Raw genomic sequence first — 19,965 nt, 5'->3', positions numbered from 1 at the left:
ACTTTGACGAGCCTGTGCTCCCTGGGAATTGTACATAAATAAATGTTTGTTTACGTACCACTCAGAAGAGCAGGGGCGTTGTGTACCCTTTCCCGTCCTGCTGTTATTCTGTACTCTTCGCCCTCCCTGCTGTGATAAAACGAGACGAATTTAAAATCCAAACCCACGTGTTTCTCCAATCTTTCGACGATGTCGAAAAATGTGGGTCGTTCGTAGGGCTTCCACTCCCAGCATCTGTACATGATTTCGTAAAGCATGTCTGGACACTGGGGTGGACGGCGCAAGCATCCCTTTTTCACGACTAACTGCAGAACCTGCTCATTCGAGTAACCTGAAAATAATTTTATTAATGTGTAAACGGTACACGCACCCTTCGCACCGTTTTGATAGATAAGATAGTATAACTGGTCCAACCTAAACATCTTGTGGCAACAAGGAAAATATAAAGTGTGCATTGGTGGTATTTCTAGACTCGTTTTTGTCCCATAAACTAAGGCAGAACTGCATTGTTTTCCTTTTGCAACTTGCTACAAGCAGTTCGATATAAATAAGATAAATAAAAGTAAAATCGTAATGGTGCCAAATAGCCAACAATATAAATTAAAAATGATTGTGCATCGACGTAACAATCACAAAACAATGCTCGTTTTGTCAACACTTTGAAGGCAGTACGATTCGACCGTATCATGTACCCAGTTGTGTGCAAAGAGACAATGAAATGGAGTCTTTCTTTTATCTAGAATCAAATTTGAACCAAAGCTTATCCAAGTGAGTTGCACAAAAATCAAAAACTGGCTTGCTTTAGTTTACTAGAGTTAGCACGTGAAACCTTCTGCTTCAGACGCGAACTAGTTTGCCCCCCCGGATTACTCAAGACCTATCATCATTGAAAAGGTGGTTAAGGCCCTGAAGGACATTAAGTCTGGCAGAGCGCCGGGGTTGGACAAAATTCTAGAAAACACCCCAGAGCTTGATTTGATCGCGGCTTATGGCTCGGTTTTCAAATAGTAGCAGATAAATAATGAACCCCACCCCCCTCAAGGGCTCGATTCTTGCACCTGTCTAGTTCAATGTCTACATTTCGGGTATAGCGACGATTTGGCCCTAACAACCCAGAGTAAAATCATAGGAGAAGCTGATAACGTGCTATCAGAAGACCTGGCTATACTGGGAAGTAAAACTGAAATGTTGAGTTTCCGCCTAAACAACAAACAAGTACGGCTGCAGGCCCAAGTGTACTTCAGCAATAACTTGTTCCGCTAAAACCCTTACCCGAAATACTTACAAGCGTGTTGAAAATTTTCAAAAAAAGTGCAAGAAAGTGCCTTTTGGATATCTTTAAAAATATCGATATGGTGGAAGGTAAACAAAGAATAAGCCAGTGACAATCATTTGAAAAATTTCATTGAAATCCTCATCTGAAGTATACTCATCTAAATTAACTTGGAAATTTGTTTAAAATAACGATTCCACAGAAAACTTTGTACATACATTGTACATATAGATATAAAAAATTGATTTCTAGGTTAGAAAGCTGTTGTGAAATCGCTTAGTTTAGCAGAACCGATATACTGCTAATTCGAAATGTTTGCCAGTTAAACTTTGGTTATTGTCTGACTAAGACTCGGTCATAGCGTTGCTGCAACACTTACCTTGATACGGTTGTTCGGCAAGAGTGGCGATCTCCCACAGCACGATGCCGTAGCTCCAGACGTCCGAATCGGACGTAAACACCCCGTCGGCCAAACTTTCCGGTGCCATCCATCTCACCGGCAATCTTCCGCTAGTACCTTTCCTATAATAATCAGTCTCGTAAATGTCTCTCGTCATCCCGAAATCTCCTATTTTCACTGTACGATCACCGGCCACCATAATGTTTCTCGCGGCTAGATCACGATGCACGAACTTTTTCGCAGATAAATAACCCATACCGTCGGCTATCTCGATTGCCATGCGGTAGATTTCGTTGACCGTAAGATCTTGCGAAGAATCACGAAAAGTTCTCAGGTACTCTTTTAAATCACCACGTTCCATCATTTCCATAATCACCAGTGGCGGGTGTCCTCGGGATACCACACCTACGTAGGGAAAGTTGCGCTTCAATTATTTAGTTTCAAGTGCATTTAAGAGTGCCATTGAAAAATTAACACTCTTAAATGCATGTCTCCATAGGAGGGGTTAGGTCACAGCTGAGCACCAGCTGAATAAATGGTAGGAATCGTAACAGAGCACTGCCATCTAACAAGGCGCCTCCATATCATGAGGGTCGGCGAAGACACCACATGTAAAATGTGTTTAAAATAGGAAAAAAATACTAATAATCTTTTAAATAGCAGCGCAATAGGAGCTCAATTCATTGAGCCAGAGGAAAAATGCAAAGTACTTCATCGAGAGTACAGGATTGTTTTGGAGGAGACAGTGAAGATGTGCGGACGCCTGAATGTCAGAGCTTAGGTCAATAAAATTACAGACAAATAGACTTTTCCAAGTTTTTTTGTACATTCTACTTAAAAATTCATTTTTTTTGTTTAATAAAACATACGTATCAATTAAGTCTTAACCTGCGGTCTCTAACATTTCTTGCCAACAAGTCCAATGGCAAAAAACTATCGCAACTAAAACACTGTGTCAAGTGGAATAATTTGTTTTAAACAATGGCCGTGTCGAGAGACACACAAAAGAACATAGGATATATTTTTGATGACATGATTATTTTATTTGTTTGTAAATGGCAGTCGAAGAAAACTTTAATTAAATTTAGGCAACATTTCGAAAGTGACACCAAAACCAAAATCGACATTTCTGTCAAAACTTTTAACCGAAAATCCTGGTCATCGTATTTTGCGCCAATTACAGTCGCTACACGAAATTGCGGTAACCATTTTCTCTGTCGAAAATGCGGCATTCCGCAATTAAACTTCCGACAAAATGAGGATATCAAAGCTGACTTTCAACATGGCCGTTCGCTTACCGAATACTTAATTTTCTCCAACTTTCCTTATGTTGGCCGTCTTTATAAATAATTTATTAATTATTTCGAAATTATAGGGAAAACTTACAGAATGAATTCACAAATAAATACATTAAAATACTAAAAATAATTTTTTTTTTCGTCAAACAAACATCATACCGCAGAAAAAGTCATTTACGATGTATTTTAGAATAACGACAAATGCTGATTTTGCAAACTTTGGAAATAAAATTCATTAAACAATTCAATTTTTCAAGACTTGTTGTTTTCTAAATATTTTCTAATTGTGTTGTCATATGAAAATAACAAATCAACAAAGGTGGAAAACCTTCAAAAATTGGAAAACGTATTGAACATAAAAGTGGATACCAAAATATAAGCTAAGAAAACACAATCAAAGGAAAATATTTTTGGAAAGGTTATTTCAATGATTTTAAAATGTGCAGAAATTCATAATACAGAAATACATAATTTTTCATAAAAACAAACTCACTTCTTCGAAAAACCGTTTGTAACTCTGAAATGGTATTAAATACCCATTTGGAAATTGCTCTCCGGACACCTACATTAGTTTTCGCCTCCTTTACAGCCAATTAAAGGCTTTCAAATTGTCCCAATCGGCACTCTCCATACATTTTGTTGTTTGGCTTTACTGCGTGGAGCTTCCAAAAATTTATTAGTTTACGAAGTTTTTAAAATAAATTTGTCCACTAATCTTACACTCTCAGATCTAGATGTACACATAGCAGCCTCCATAATATATAGCTACTGGGGATACATAGAGATCCTGTCTATACGCAAGAGTGAGTGAGTGAGTTACATTTGGTTAGTTGGTGAGAACGAGACCTGGTTTATTTTTTATTCGAAAATTGCAACTGAAAATAGAGGGAGATGTAACAATATCGACAACATTTATTTGGAATCTATTTATTGGTATGCCAAATTTCCAAGGAAATTGGTACATCCCTTAGAAATAAAAAAATCCCATGTATGTATGTAATAGTAATAGCTTTGTTTCAACCGTAGTCTGACTCTCAATTTATTTTTCTGTGAGGCCTAAAACATTCATCTTATCAAAAAATCAGTCGAGTGACAAGAATTTACAGTCCCAAATAGGTTTCTGACTGCGATTGGAACAAAGCTATTCGTAATAATAAAACTAATAATAATCGCTTTTATTCATAATAATCAAAGTATAAATATTCAAACAATATAAATATATACAGAGCGAAGTCTAGCTTAAGTCTATTCAAACTTAATCCAGAAGTTTTGGTTAATAACTATAATAGCAAATGTATGCCTAGTAACTGAAACCAATAAAAAAAAATTAAAAGAAGAAAAATAAATTTTTCAACATTATGATTTATTAAATCATATGGCAATGAATTATAAAGTTGAATGCTGTTATAAGTCAAACTTCTTTTATGTTCTGTTGTAATTTATTTTTTCTACTCCCGTCTGTAAAATACCTAATTACCCACCGATCTAGCGTGCGGTAAGCGTCACTTTACTACGTCAGTTTCGTTTCCTACGGATCCGAGCTACTTCGGACATTTCCGGGATTTTACCGCACGGATTTGGAAGCAGTCGGATGTTTTCGGAGATATTTCCCACGCTTTGAATTTTGACGTTTGTCAATTCTGACGGTGAATGTATTCGCGTTGTTTTGCGAAATGTATCCAAAAACTAACGGTCGTAGAAAAACTATAGTATGCAACACGCTCGGTAAACTTTTTAACTCACTCGTTTATTAAACACTCGCTCCCCTCGCGTCAAATAAACTCGTGAGTCAAATGCCGTTTACCGCACTTGTTGCATAATATACTATATTTATGCGTATCACAGTTCAGTTGGAATTTATTTTTAAGTGTTTCGAAATCAAAAAAAAGTTTTTTTGCAAGAGGATGTACAAAACAATCAAATGAGAAGTCCTTCGATAAAACATGTTCAACCGCTGAAGGTCATTGATTGTATGTGCTGTATAATCCTATTTTTTCAGGTTTAATATCAAACGACAGCAACTATTATGCATCTTCGCATTGCGCTATTACTTCCACTGCGGAAGACAGGGGCCGTAGATAACGCTTGCGTAATTAAAATGAGAGAGTACTATTGCCTCGCACAATGTAACTTTCATTTTGGGGCTTAGAAAATAACGACTGGAGCAAAGTTGCCTACGTGTGATATATGCGATATGGCCTTTCGCTAAAAATATTTATATGTTCTGTAAAGAGTAAACTGGAGTCAAGCAGGACGCCAAGGTAACGCACCATTTCACCAAATGTTAAATTGTGGCCTTCAATACAATTACTCAAATTTGCCAAATAGCAAATTTTGGATTTGGAGGTATTCAGTTTTAAAGCGTGTTGCTCGGAAATATCCTTTAGTGTAAGTATTAAAATCACTGCAAGAAAAGTGATACTAAAGCTGTGTGTTATCACCTTTCCTGAGATAACACATTTAAGAACCTCTGAAGTGTAGATTATAAAAAAGAGAGGACCAAGAATAGAGTCTCGGGTCACAGAAAGCACATTACTGGTCTCTGGAAGTTTGGATAAGAGACGGTGGTCAGTCGTATTGAACGCCTTGTAGCGGCTAAAGCTCTATTCGAGAAATTCCCTCTAAAGATAAAGAAAAATAAATCGCCATAGGCTACACTACACCATAGACTGTGTTGAACTCCCTGTCACACCGAGAGAGAGAGAGGGATAACAGTTGTAATACAGAACAAAAAAGAAAACGGACTACGCAAATAACCTGCTTACCTAGAAGCTTGACGACATGGTGAGCGCCACTGAAGGACTTCATAATGGAAACTTCTGTAAATAAATCAGCCTTGTCCTGTACAGAAGCGTTCTCGTGGACAGTCTTCACGGCGCAAGGTATCTCTTTCGATATAATTTTCCCGTAGTACACGATGCCAAAACTACCTTTTCCCATCAGCTTCTGTATGTCGATATCGCTCCGCTCCATTTCCCATTGGTCCTCTATGTAGACGGCACCGCCCGCGTAATCGGGATTCACGCTCGCTATCAAATGAACATCGCTGAGCTTATATTTCTTCTTATAACGAAGATACAACAATACGAAAACGATCGCTAGTAACAGGAACAAAGTAACAACGAATATAGTCCAGAAAGGATTCGTCCCGGGACGTCTGATATCGAATTTGTATTCTTTGGTATAGTTTCCCGGTCCCGCCCAAGATACTGCGTGCAATTTTAAATAATAACGTTGACCGGGTATTAAATTCCGTATGACGTGTTTCCGTTCTTTCAGATACGTCTCCCTAGATACGCAAATCGATTCTGGCTGGGAATGTTCCGATTCACGATAATACTGAATATAATACGAAATTATGGCCGAATTGGGATTCCTTGGTTCTTGCCAACTTACGGTTACATTGTTTGTACCCTCGTTGTCGCCGTCGAGGGTGACGCTAACATCGACGTGAGGTATATCGTCGGCTCCCGGTTTCGGATACGTTCGTACGAAATCGGATAATATCGGACTGCACAAATCGCGTTCGTCCACTTTCTTATTGCACACCCGCATATAAAATAAATAATCACTGAAATGCTGCAAGTTCTCTAATACGTGATACGTAGAGTTGGCCGTTATGTAGTCTATTTGGAGCGTCGGATTGTCTGGAAAAGCGTAGAGTGATTTCCGCGCCTGCGGATAGGTGCTGCTTCCGTCAGCGCGTTTTCCCATGCCGGTGTCGTAAACGTATCTATTGCACTGATCGTAGCCGTATTTGGACTGAGAGTTTTTGTCGCAGAGATGCAAGTGTTTATGAATTAATAGCACGAAATCGATTTCTTCGGATTGCGGTTTGCGTTCGCTTTGACATTCGTCTAATTTAGACGGAACTACTTCTTCCGTTTCTTCGTCCTCTTCCATAAAATCGTCTTTGTCCGTTTTCTCGCCTTCCGGCCTGGCGAAAACGTAGGAGGTTTTAATATTCCAACGCGGTATAACGTCGCAAATAAAAGATCAGAGGAAACATCGGAACGAATTGGAAAGAAAAGCAAATTACATTACACTGAGATCTCATTAATATTACGGAAGTAATTCGCTAAGATTTCATTTAGAAATGTACTAATGGACGAACATTAGAACACTTACGTCATGGGATGCCTGCAGTAGTCTCGTTCAATTTTATTATGCGCCATGAGGTTGACACTAATGTTGTAGCGTTCCAGTATACCATTTGTTACTCTTGGATGATCCCACGTTAAATTCACCGAATGGTAACTAATCGGTACAACTGGAACAAACAATTACGTCACGACTAGATTTTTTTTCATGGTGTCTACAACATATTTATTAAGACAGAAATAATACTTTGTCATAAGGAGTATTCGTAAAGAACAGAAACAGACATTTCTTAACCACTTTCTCAAAATAACAGCCGCGGCTCACCAACCTTCAAAAAACAAAGGCTCGTCTGGATCATCGGGTAAGGTTGTAAAATTTTTGAGCTTGCTATTTTCAAAATTGATAACTGCCTGTCCCGGTTTGGACACTAAATAAGTTTTGATGTAGTACACGTACGACGTGAAGGGTCTGAGTCTCGGCAGAGTGGCCGTTACTTCTGTAGTGGTAACGCTGTCCCAATCGTCTTCCGTACAGCCGTCCGGATCAAGGTCCAGCTCTGCTATATCTTCGATACTGCGCGCTGGAAATATCCCAACAATTTCAAAATCCTGCATGACGGTAAGGCTGGACAACGTAATAAAGAAATGTTTCAAATAGTCCCAAGTTATAACTCGGAATAGGATGGATTTTGCCTGATGGTTCTAACGTTATATGAAAGAGTATCCCTTCTTAGATGATAGTGTATTGTTATTATTCTTTATGTCACTTTCCGTCAGAAATTCGATTTGAGATATCTATTGATTTTATTATTTATATTTAGAAGTTTGGGCTTCAAACCTAAAATCATACATGATACAGCCTGTAAATATTTCTATGGACCTAGCTTGTGGGAGTTGAAGGGAAACCCGATGGGGGAACTCAAAATCTTTTTAGCCCTAAATGTTAAAGGAACTCCAGGAATCGTTTTCACACAGGAAATGGGTATTTTAATTAAGTTTATCTCGTCTTAATCCGTCGTTGGGCCGTAACCTGATCCATGAAGTAATCGGAGGGTTTTCAGATTCTGTGCGCGAGATAAACCATTCGCTTAATAAACTTGTCTTAACTGGTTTATGCTTTATTTCATTACGTTTGCTTAATATCAGTTACAAGTATTTTTTCACAAACAATTTGGTTAGCACACTGAAGGAGCGACTCGCATTACGGGCTATTAGAGATACCTACGTTAGTATGAACTGCTTGGATTGATGGCTGCATGGCACATAAACAACGCTTTTACAGTAATGAATATGCAAGCAAATATTTAATTTTCATACAAATTCGAGTAACAATTTACTAGCCATTTCTAAGGTGATTGGAGGGATTTTAGACCACTTATATATAATTGGCCATACACAGTGTAACGTTATACTTTATAATGGAATACTGTGCGTTTGATTTACATTGAAATAAGTCAAAATACAGTGAACGCTCTATGTAAGGAACATTTTTTATTCTATTCGAAAAAAGTTTATGCCAATTCGGAAGTAAAATCACGACAACATAACTTCAAATTGTAAAAAATTATGTTTGAATTGAAAGTGTTTTGTGCTGCCAGTATTGAAATGAATTTCTTTTAAATAGAATACTTACTTGAATTCTGATAGTTTCTGTTAATTAATTAATCGATTAATATTTTTGTGCTTTAAACTCAACCATAAAATATGAATCGAAAGCAAAAAAGACGTTCAATATCCTTAAAAGATAAACCGTCCACTTTAAAGGACATTGAAAATGGTAAGAAAAGTAAGGATTGTTGTAACGAATGTGAAGCTGTTAAAATCTACAATAAGCAGAGTAAAAAAATTAAGAAAATTTAGAACAATATGCATCCAAAAGGTACACGAGCCAGTGTGAGATTAAGCGAACGACGACAATAAACTATAGTGAAATCGACGGTTCTCTTGGTTCTTGGGGCGGCGACTATTGAACAATGTGGTTCCAAATGAAATAATAAAATCTAAAGCGCTCTTAGATGGAATGAAATTCCCATGTCAGTTATATAAAATTCATTTAAACATCTTTTTTCCCTTCGGATCAGGTTTCCCTTGGCAAAGTTGTATAACTCGATATTTAATGATTATAAATTAGTAGAAATTATGGAATGGGCGAGTGGAACAATCGAGGTAAGTCATTCATTTAACCTTGAAGAAAGTCCTGAAGTGGAAAGTGAAACTACTCCTGTTGAACAACGTGATGTTATAAGTTCTTTTAATTTAATGGGCAAAGGAAAATGGCTTAAATGAGGTTCTTTTGTTACAAAGAATAAGAGAAAAAGTTATCATGAACAAATATATGTAATTTTTTTGTTTGTTTTGGCTCTACTAAACCAAAGAAATTTTGTTTTGAATTAATGTTTAAGTTTTTAAAAAATATAGTTCATACCTACGCTTATGTGATAATATAATAATAAAATGTTTTCTATTGCAAATTAAAACTGAATTTATTTATTCTATATAGTTAGTACAAGAAATAAGTAAAAATATTTTCCTGACGGTAAGCATGTTTATACCCCTTTTTTCCCTATAAGAAAACTTTTTTATTGAAATTTAGTTTTGTAATTTTAAATTTTCCTTTTTTCACGTCCGGACTAAATAAACTTTTACGGTCATACTCTGGCGATTCTTTACTAAAGGTCTATGTTTGTCGAGGATCGGGCCAGGTCAAGCCAGTAAATAAACGCATTAAAAGTTTGGTCAGAGTTTGTTGAAATGAGAAATAAAATATGGTTAGTATTGGAAGATGTAAGAAAAAAATCAGGATTTTATCATGACAGATAATGCTTTAGTATCGATTCTTGAATTTGCGGAATCGGACAGAACATTTTTAGCAAAAGTGATGGTTTCAAGAATAAGAATAAGGTCCGTTAAAATCTTTCTAATTGGAGCTATTTTCGTAAATTGCTGAAATTCCTGAAATATAAGTAAATAATCAAATGTAAACAACTTACCAATATAATAAACGTTGTAGTATAATACGTTGTCGGTTTTCCTCCTCTTCCAAGTCAAGGTGACGTTCTTGACACCCATTTTTATCAGATCTATTACCATATCGCTGTCCTTTTCCTCACCACAGTTAAAGGCTTTATCGCCATTGGAGTAAAACGAAACGTCCATGGACGTGTATGTTACGTTAGTCATCTTTTTCAGTCTTTGGATTTCGCTGATACATAGATAAGGGTTGTTGTGGAATGCTATAGTTCCTAAAATGAGAAAAAAATTGATGGTGGAAAAAAGTTCCTCACGTCAGCGGTGACGGATTTTCTTTTTTAAATTCCTTCTTCCTAGTGAGGGTTTGAATATACTCAGACAAATTTTCACGAAGAATTTTGAAAAGATGGGGAGTCTTCTTTATGCACCTCTAGGTCAACTCCTCGGAAGTGCTTGTCATTTTTTTATTCAGTGTTTAAATTTTAATATTAGAACTACGCAATAATGGATACCGTATAAACTGCATCGAGAATTTAGTTTAGCATTAAAAAATACTTAATAACATACCTATGTCAGCTTTAAGTGGTCGATATTTTTCGAAATTGAGTTTTGGGTGTTGTGGAATGTTTATTTTTGACTCGTTTTATTTCTCGGCCTAGTTTAATCAGTTATAATCAAGTTTGATATTTTTTCGAAGTGAACAGAACGCGAACCGGTGAAGATAGTTTTGGCTTTATAAAAGCCCTGCATTTTGAGTAGCTCCGATAGTTTATTTTTGATTAGCTATGGTTTGCGGATCGTTGGATCCATTTTCATACTCAATTAAGTGATTAGATTATTCATTTTCTGTGCTGTGCATTCTTTTAATATGTCCTAAGTCGCCCTGCGCGCCGTCAGTTTCCGTCCCCCGGGGTTTCTATTTTATTTTTTATTTTTGCGATTTGCTTGTCATGATAACAGATGTTTTGATGAGTATGCACTAGAGAGTATTATAACAATATTTTTTGTGTTCGAGGCTGCTTATTCAATTATGTGAGTTGATGAAACCCGAAAGCTTTTTAAAGCAATTTTCACGTGAAAATTATTCTTTTCCAAGTGATGAAGAAGTAGCTTTTATTATTTCATCCATAAAATTAGCGATTTGTTTCACAATTTCAAAAGCGACGTGCCTGTTGCAAACTCTTCCAGTGAATGGAAAATAGAACAAAAGAGAGGTAGGTCAGAAATAGTATATTATGCAACAAGTGACTTAAAAAGTGTTGCATATGAGGATCACAGGTTTTAGGGTACATTTTTGCAAAACAACATGAATGATTGACGCAATTTACCGATATGCCGTCAGAATTGACCAACATCGAAATTCAAGTCGCGGCTAATAATTCCGAAAACATCCGATAGCTTCCAAACCCGTGAGGTAATATGTCGGAAATGTCCGCAGTGGTTCGCAGTCACAGGAAACGAAGCTGACGTGATAACATGACACTTTTCGCATGCTATAATCGGCTAATCTACTGGGTTAACATTTCCATTGCCAACTATAATTGGTTACTGACACTCAAAATTTCCTGTCATTTCGGGCATTTTTACAAAAACACACACAACAAATGGCGTTCAAATATAAATGAAAATTTTGTTAAAAAAAAAAAATAAATTAAAATAGGAATTTTTCGAAAAAAAAACATATTTTCAAAATTGGACAAAATATAACCAACTTTTGAAATAAATTTTGTTATGTTCGGTGTGTCATTTTCGAAACAGTGACAGGAAGTAGTGGCACAAAATAGACACACAAAATGAAGTTTGAGAACTACAACTAACTAACCAAAACTAATTACGTTCTTAAGTAGCACACCCTCTCACACTTGGGCCCGGTTTTTCAAATTTAGTTCAATGTACGTTTTACTAAAACTTCCAGATTTAACATAAATATCCTTGGAAGGCAGGTAGAATTTCCGTTTTCGACCGATCAGATTCAAAGCCGCACAAAATACACTTCACCCTTATATTCATGGGCATGCCGAGTGACGTTATGATCCCCGAGATGACCTTTGACAAATGGACCTGTCTCTTCCTATCAATGGAACAGTGGAGAGAGGGCAGAGTTGGCACCTGGGATGGACTTGTCCGGTACACGGAACTGGAGCGTACCGCGAGACAATGGTATCGAGCTAGTGTGTTTCGCTATATTAGAGGTGCTTCGGCTCAACTTATGGCGCTAAGTCAATGCGCACGCGCTCCTTGTTGATAAAGAAGTGCAAAGGGGTACCGAGGAAAGTGGCCGAGGCGAAGAATGTCACGTTGGTCTGGGTCCCGGGTCACACCGGACGCCTTAGCCAGGGAGGGCTCCTCACATTGGTATATGGGGCCAGAGCCCCGCTTGGGGATCGCCCCGAATGTGAGGCGGGGAGCTCTCGAAGCCTGAGTGAGAGAACGCGCCGCGGTGGGCTGGAGAGTTCCTCCGGGAACGAGGTAGGCGAGGCTTATGATGGATGGGCCCGCCCTCCCTCGGACCAGGGAGCTGCTTAGACTGACCAGAAGAGAGTGTAGAGCACTAACAGGGGCCTACGCAGGACTTTGCAGGCTTAGGAGGCATCTTTGCTTGCTAGGAATGGGAGACGACCCGGAGTGCAGGTGGTGCATGGAAGGGGAGGAGACCCCGTATCATCTGCTCACCGAGTGCCCTGCTTTGACATGTGCAAGATTAGGAGTCTTCGGAACGGCCTTTATCGATCCGGAATCAGTGCACGGTATTGGGCTAAAAGAGTTGCTGACCTTCTACAGGAGGGGCGGCATTCTAGACGCCCTCTAGCGCGGTCTGGGGGCACAACAGGACCATCTGGTGGCCTACGTGCTTGGACGCCCGCGGGAGCGCCCCTCTTTAATACCAATACCACGACCACTTGTCGAAAAATCTCTCAAGATCTTCGATCTATCAAGGACACAATTCTCAAGAATATGAAGGAGCCTTAAGACTAAGACAAACAAACGCATCAGCCGTTGCCGAACACAATCACGAAATCGGACATAGAATTTTATTCGATAAAACCAAAAATTTTGCTACCAACGAAAACTCCGAGAATCTATAGAAATGTATAAGCAAACGAACAATCTTAACCGCAACCTAGGTCTTTACCTTTTATTAATATGGGAATCAGTCATCCGAGACAAAGTTCATGTCCTCCTTTACCTACAATCCCTCAAACAATATATATAAGCAGGTACAGTTCATTAAGTGTATACCCCCTACAATTTGAAGCCAAACTCAAGGCGACACGCGGCCGGGGGGTCTTTTAATTTATCTATGCCATTACCCCATGTTTTTGTGATGTACTATTGGTACACCAGACTTCGATGAAAAACCCGCAACTGCGGTCTCCTGCCAGTTGATGTAAATCCTTCGCTAAGGGTTCACGTTAGCATTCACGTGATCGTATTTTAAGTAGGATTAGAGTACAGATTACAGCGGAGTCAACTATGTTCTTATCTTTATGGTCTCAGCTGTCTGGAGAAATACTGCAAATACTGGTAAATTCCTTAGAGAGGGATTTATGGGAGCAGCAATTTAGCAATTATTTTAATGGAACATGAATTTCTTTTCTCATTAGATAGTGAACTTTGTTGTATAAGAGAGCAGCAAAAGTTAGTTGAAGTATCTCCAAACCATCTTCGTACGCTTGTCGGCAAGGAAATTTTAGTGTCTCGTAAGAGACGTTCTCCCCTTTCATGAAATCGACTTTCGAGAAAATATTTACACTCATCACTATGTTGGACATCTCGGTAACGGAGAACGGAATCCAAAAAACTTTTTTTTCCTGTTTTCTGTTCGCTGCAACGGACAATTTTTTGCAGTCTGATAACTTTCGAAGAATTCGGGCTGCTGGTTACGAACTCCCCTCCGCTTTAATAATACCTGATCTTCATTGGCCCGCAAAATATGTTATTTCTTGTTATCTATTTTGGATTTTTGCTTCGAAAACTAAACAAGTCTTCGAAATTTCAAGTTGACATTTTGCATGAAGCTAGATATGTGTCTCCAGGTGTGTCCTATTAAAACTGGGAAAGATAATTCAAGAAGTATAAAAAAAATTGATAGTTCTTTTTTCAATTTATCGTTTTCATTTAATGTCCAGAGTGCGCGAGATACGGGGTCGAAAGCAGCTGGCTGGCGATGGTAACGGTGTAAATTATTATAGTAAATGAAATACATAACGAACGGACCAATTAGATTTTTTGCATATCCTGCGACATATTTCACGATAGTGCCGCTAGCCTCCGCTGGAGCGTAACAGATAGAAGAAAACTATTATTTTTAACTTTTTTTTTTAATTATCAATATATCAGATCAATAATTTCTTGAAACCAACTTGTTTAAGTGGTAAGCTTCTTTTTAACTTTGCTTATTGGTTTCATCATTTTATTATAATTTGTGTCTTATGATTACGACGAATTCATCTGCGCTGAATGCTCTGACAGGCGTTATAGGGTGTCAAAGAAAACACAAAAAAAACAAGTCAAGAAAATAATGGATATCTGCAAGGTTGTGGATGTCTGAAGGGATATTGATCAGATCCCGTTGATGATTGGCAATATCAAATTCATCCCAGTAATATTATATATACTATATAGTTTCTTTAAAAATACTTAAAAATATATAATAATAACAAATATAATAATTAATATATAATATAATAAATAATAAATATACTTAAAAAATAATAAATAAATATGATAATTACATATTTTAATTACCAATTTATTAATTACAGGGGGTGTAGCTGCTCAACAGAAATGATGAATTAGGTAAATTACTCTGATAGACCTTTTTTGGTTTTTTTTTTGTGGAGAACTCATTTGTAAATTCTGTTTCGTCCTTGCGCCTGTAAATTTAGTAAATAGTTAAAATATATTGATGAAGTAAATATTCAATAGTAAATAATAAATTGAAACACTTTTTCAAAGGAAACCTCCAAGCACAGGCATATTTCAGTGACTAAAAACGGTTTTTTTACCGACTAATTATCAATTTAAAAGCAGAATTATAAACGAAAAACAAACACGCGTTTATTATCGGATTTGGTAGGAACAGAGGCGAAAATTATTTGTCAAATTATGTACCGGTATCTTGATGAGACATTTTGAATCCGATGGGATTTTAAAGTTAAATTACACCCGGGTGCGTGTTTTTAAATTGAAGCCAATTTAAATTTGAATAATGCATATCGCATTCCCAACACCAATCGAAACTATTAATGCTTTTCAAAACAGTTTTGCATAATCTGCCACTAGCAGTTACTGAACATCATCAGACAAGTTCCGGATAATTTAAACCAAACCTATCAGTTAATATTTTTGAATTGCAAAATGACTTTTTCTATTTCAATGTTATTCACGGTGAGTCTCCTATTAGACGTTTATCGAGAATGACTTGCCGTAAAAACCTGAAATCTTAATTACTTACGGATGCGAATAGGAGCTACCTATGTAAAATATTTTTGGCCATGCGGTGTTACCAGATATATTCGTAAGGTATATCAACTTTCGTGTTTTAAATGGAACACCCTGTAGATTATTACATTTTTAAATTCTGCGAAACATTCTGGAACATTTTATATAACATGTTCTGTTGGCTTCCTCAGAACTTGACTGAAAACTGAAGAAGCCAACAGGGCGATTGGCGAAACGTCAGCAATTTCGACTAAGCAAAAACCGACGCAGGAGGAATCCAGAAGTTTTGGAAAAAGCATTACAGTAGCCCGAGGAAGTTTCTTTGAAAAAAAAAAAAACTAAAATATAAACATAACAACCAAATATGCAACAACGAACAAAATATGCAAAAATGGGAATATATTAGTAGTGTCAAAATTGACAGAACAATCTTTGTTTAACAATAAAATGTAATAGTATGTTGGATTTTTTAAATAGAACTCGATTGTAACTCAATTGAAACAAGCGCACCCGGATCACCAACGTATTACTTGGCTAAACACTTGGCATCGCTGCTCCAACCACACGTAGGACACGTCACCAGTTACATCAAGGACTCCACCGACTTCGTGCGTAAGATTCAAGATTTCAATATTGAACAAAACGACATCCTTGTGAGCTTCGACGTCGTCTCACTGTTTACCAAAGTACCTCTGAAGAGTTGCTTGGACCTGGTGAACAGGATATTTCCTGTCGATATTTGCAAACTTTTTGAAGTCTGTCTGACCGGTAGCTATTTTGTGTGGAAGGGAAACTTCTACGAACAGGTGGACGGAGTGGCAATGGGAAGCTCAGTAAGCCCGATTATAGCCAACTTATTTATGGAACACTTTGAGGAAAAAGCGATCGAGACCTCAGAGTACAAGCCAGCAACGTGGTTCCGGTACGTGGATGACACCTTCGTGATTTGGAAACATGGTATGGACAAGCTCAACAACTTTCTGCAGCATCTCAACAGTCAGCATCCCAGCATCCAGTTTACTATGGAGACTGAAAATGACCAACAACTTGCATTCTTGGACGTACTAGTGAGGAAGCGAGGTAAGAAGCTGGGCCACACAGTTTACCGAAAACTAACCCATACGAACAGATACCTGCATGCTCTATTCAACCATCACCCAAGTCGAAAGTATGGGGTTATCAGAACCCTGACAGAACGAGCCCGAAGGATTTGCGAACCGGAGAACCTCCAGATGGAACTTGAACACCTAAAAACTGTGTTCGAGGCAAATGGCTACAGCAAGAGAGAGGTCGAGAGATCAATGAACTCAAGATCATCAAGATCACGGGATACCGAACAACGACCCTCCACCTCCCACGCATATCTGCCGTATATTCCGAGTGTCACCGACAGGATTGGCAGAGTATTGAAAAGACACGACATCAAAACAATCTTTAAGCCTACAAAGAAGATCCAGCAGACCATCAGGTCAGCGAAAGACAAGAGGGGCTCACTTTCAGCTGCAGGAGTCTACCGCATTCCGTGTTCATGCGGAAAGGTCTACATCGGGACTACCAAGAGATCAATGGGAACGAGACTTAAGGAGCATAAAGCAAGCTACAGGCTAGGACATACAGAGAAGTCTGCAGTAGCTGAACACGCACTGGGCAGCGGGGAACACAGGATACACTTTGAGAGCTGTAAGTTAATAGCATCGGTCAACGGCTATCACAACAGACTAGTCAGGGAATCCATTGAGATACAAAAACACCCACACAATTTCAACCGAAAGGAGGAGACCCTTAGACTCAACCAAATCTGGAACCCGATCCTTAGGAACGCCCGAGCAGTACCGATCGATATCCCGAGACCAACCGAAGCGGAACAAGCCCCGCCCACCACCAATCGGCATAAATACAACCTGCGCAGGAGAAATCGTCAGTCTACGTCCAACATCGGAGATGGAAGGACCTCTGAAGAAGCTCGCCACTCGTGCTAGCGAAACGTTAGGAAGTAATTCCAATCGACGACGGCCTTTAAACCCGAATCAAGATAATAGCTTATTATAAAATACTTTTGAGGAATACTAATTGGTAACTTCATTAATAAATGATAAAATATAACTTGATTATTAGCTTATTCTATTCCAATTTTGTACTTTATAAAGTTCAATACAAGAGAACACTTATTTCAGGTGTATATATGGAAGGAAACATTGATCGAATAGCAATCTTCGCATTTGGATGTTCTCACTAATCTTTCCTGATCATTAAGCAATGGAAGTACACAATAATTAATTATTTTCGGTTCAATTTTTTAAGCAATACGTTTCTGTTTCTACATCAAATTAGAATGAAACAACATGTCCATATCTGCCTATGTTGTGCCTTAAGTTGAATTTTTAAAGTAAATTCTTTCACGGGAGACTGAATAATTGTAGAAAAAATTTTTGTTATTATGCGATGATCATTTCTCATTGTATTAATCTATATTTAATCAAATTTACTAAGAAGTCGTTAGTCCCTCAACTCCGGGGAGTTGAATACTTCTTCCGCTTTTAAATAAGGTTAATTTAAGGACTGTGTGGTCTCACTTATCAACCAAAGGTAATCAGGGCAAATATGTAGTTCTACGCTATATGACGGTCACTCACCGTTCAAAATATTCAAAGAAAAATTCTTCGCATCGAAATCCCACAACTTTTGCAGATTTTGATTTTCATAAATGAACAACGCCCTGTTGTTGGTCAAATTTTGCCCTTCAATTGTAGTCAGATTCTCGAGGAATCTCAAATCTTTCATGCTATTCATCCTTCCGATTATCAGGTAATCCCTGACGTATCGAACCAATCCCAAACTTGCTTTTAGCTCCTCGAGAATCTGTTCGCTGTGCCCCCCAACCGCCGCCAACTTTAAAACGAGAGATCCGTTGATATGTGTGCAACCTTTAAATTTTTGCAGTTCGTTCAGCGTCTCTATGGCGTTGGAAACTTTGCAGTACCTCACGCAGGAACTGTCGCACAAACGACAACTTTTCTTGCCATCCACCATGATGGATTCGTACCGCGGCGGACAATCGTTGACGCACGTATCGCCGAATGTCCAGTAGGCGTTCTTTTTGAAATTGAAACATTCTTCTTCGGTAAGGCAATCGAACGATATCCAGTTGGTATATCTGAAAAAATAATTTAATTACGGTACGAGTCTTTACAGCGGAAGATTAATAATTATGAACCGCCAATTATACAGAATATTGCATATGACTTTCACTGACACCTGTCATCGCGAATAAGGATTACTATTGAAAGTGCGCATATATATCAGGTCGATCATTAAGACCGTATCGGAAAATCAGAAGTATCGGAATTATGCATTGTCGTTGTGATTAGCTTTTACTAGCTCAGTGTTCTTAATTAATAGATTTATCAAGACAAATAAAAGAGGTATAAACTTCGCTACCATTAACTGGTTTTATAAACATATTTATTGATTTGAAACTATTGACTGATACGGTGGCTTATGGGAATTTTTCAGAAAATATCAATTTAATGCTTTTAATTCGATGGAAAATCGTCAACGGTTACGTGTCAAAACCGCTTTTTTCCAATAATAAGACAAAATTACAATTAATTATTTTGCCTGATTACATTATTTAAATATGAACTCAATTATAACATAATTGAATTACAGGCACACAATTAATCAGTTCAGAAAAAAAAATTTTTAAATACATTTCTTTTATGAGGCCATGCAAAAAATATGACCGTTATCCAATATACTCTTGTTGTCAAACAGTCGTGACATTTCTTATCTAATTAACTTGATACAAGAAATTGCTCTTATGTGTTATACATTTTCAAAAAGCTCAAAAGCCTAATAAAATGATTAAAAAACACGAGGTATTGGTCCCTGACAAGTAAAAACCTTAAAAGAGAAGTGCAAAACTGTAATCTGCCCAATGCACGAAAGTAACGAGTCACTAATTATTATTTTTCTTCAGAAGTATTACTTTACGAAGCATACGCGGGTAATTTTGATTATAAAAGAAACAATATTGCCTTGACTATCCAGAACTTAACGTTGGTGGAACTTTTTCCTTTTTTGAAATATTTACTTAAAATTAAAAAATAACACAGACACAATCTTCGCAAATTTTTAATAAATAATTTAGAAAACTAAAGCAGAAAAATTAGTATGACAGTCACTCAAATTTTTTCCTTCACTAAATCCCCCAATTTTGTTCCTGTAGATGGTGAACACCCAATCGGGGTTGAGGTATCGGAAATCATTAATAGCACATTACACAAAAAATTTTATAAAACATTTTTCACGAATGGCTTTACTGATTTTTTATATTTTTGTGTGTATTTTACAGAAGGGTGTAGAAAAATATAATATTATATAAAATACCTAATTATACACTAATTTAGTGCGCGGCAAGCGTCAGTTTACCACGTGAGTTTCTTGTCCCACGGACCGAGCCACTTCGGACATTTCCGG

The 19,965-nt window shown here is 37.6% G+C and overlaps 1 protein-coding gene across 2 annotated transcripts in view; it reads right to left on the bottom strand.

Annotated features, from left to right (window-relative positions):
- LOC132705552 (insulin-like peptide receptor) overlaps nt 1-19,965 on the bottom strand; it is a 96,500-nt gene that overhangs the window by 2,702 nt on the left and 73,833 nt on the right. Inside the window, exons 4-10 of one of the 2 annotated variants that reach the window (XM_060676199.1) lie at nt 18,120-18,640; nt 10,062-10,313; nt 7,401-7,652; nt 7,100-7,241; nt 5,737-6,908; nt 1,653-2,078; nt 59-331 (exon numbers count right to left, since the gene is read on the bottom strand). In XM_060676199.1, coding sequence (XP_060532182.1) covers nt 59-331; nt 1,653-2,078; nt 5,737-6,908; nt 7,100-7,241; nt 7,401-7,652; nt 10,062-10,313; nt 18,120-18,640 — 3,038 coding nt within the window. The remainder of the gene's footprint in view (nt 1-58; nt 332-1,652; nt 2,079-5,736; nt 6,909-7,099; nt 7,242-7,400; nt 7,653-10,061; nt 10,314-18,119; nt 18,641-19,965) is intronic. The other variant, XM_060676200.1, reaches the window with a different exon arrangement.

The sequence above is a fragment of the Cylas formicarius genome, unplaced genomic scaffold, assembly GCF_029955315.1.
Source record: "Cylas formicarius isolate icCylForm1 unplaced genomic scaffold, icCylForm1.1 PGA_scaffold_7__23_contigs__length_41026272, whole genome shotgun sequence".
NCBI classification, from domain to species: domain Eukaryota; kingdom Metazoa; phylum Arthropoda; class Insecta; order Coleoptera; family Brentidae; genus Cylas; species Cylas formicarius.
The sequence above is the reverse complement of the archived record's forward strand: the minus strand, read 5'-3'. Positions and strand labels throughout refer to the sequence as shown.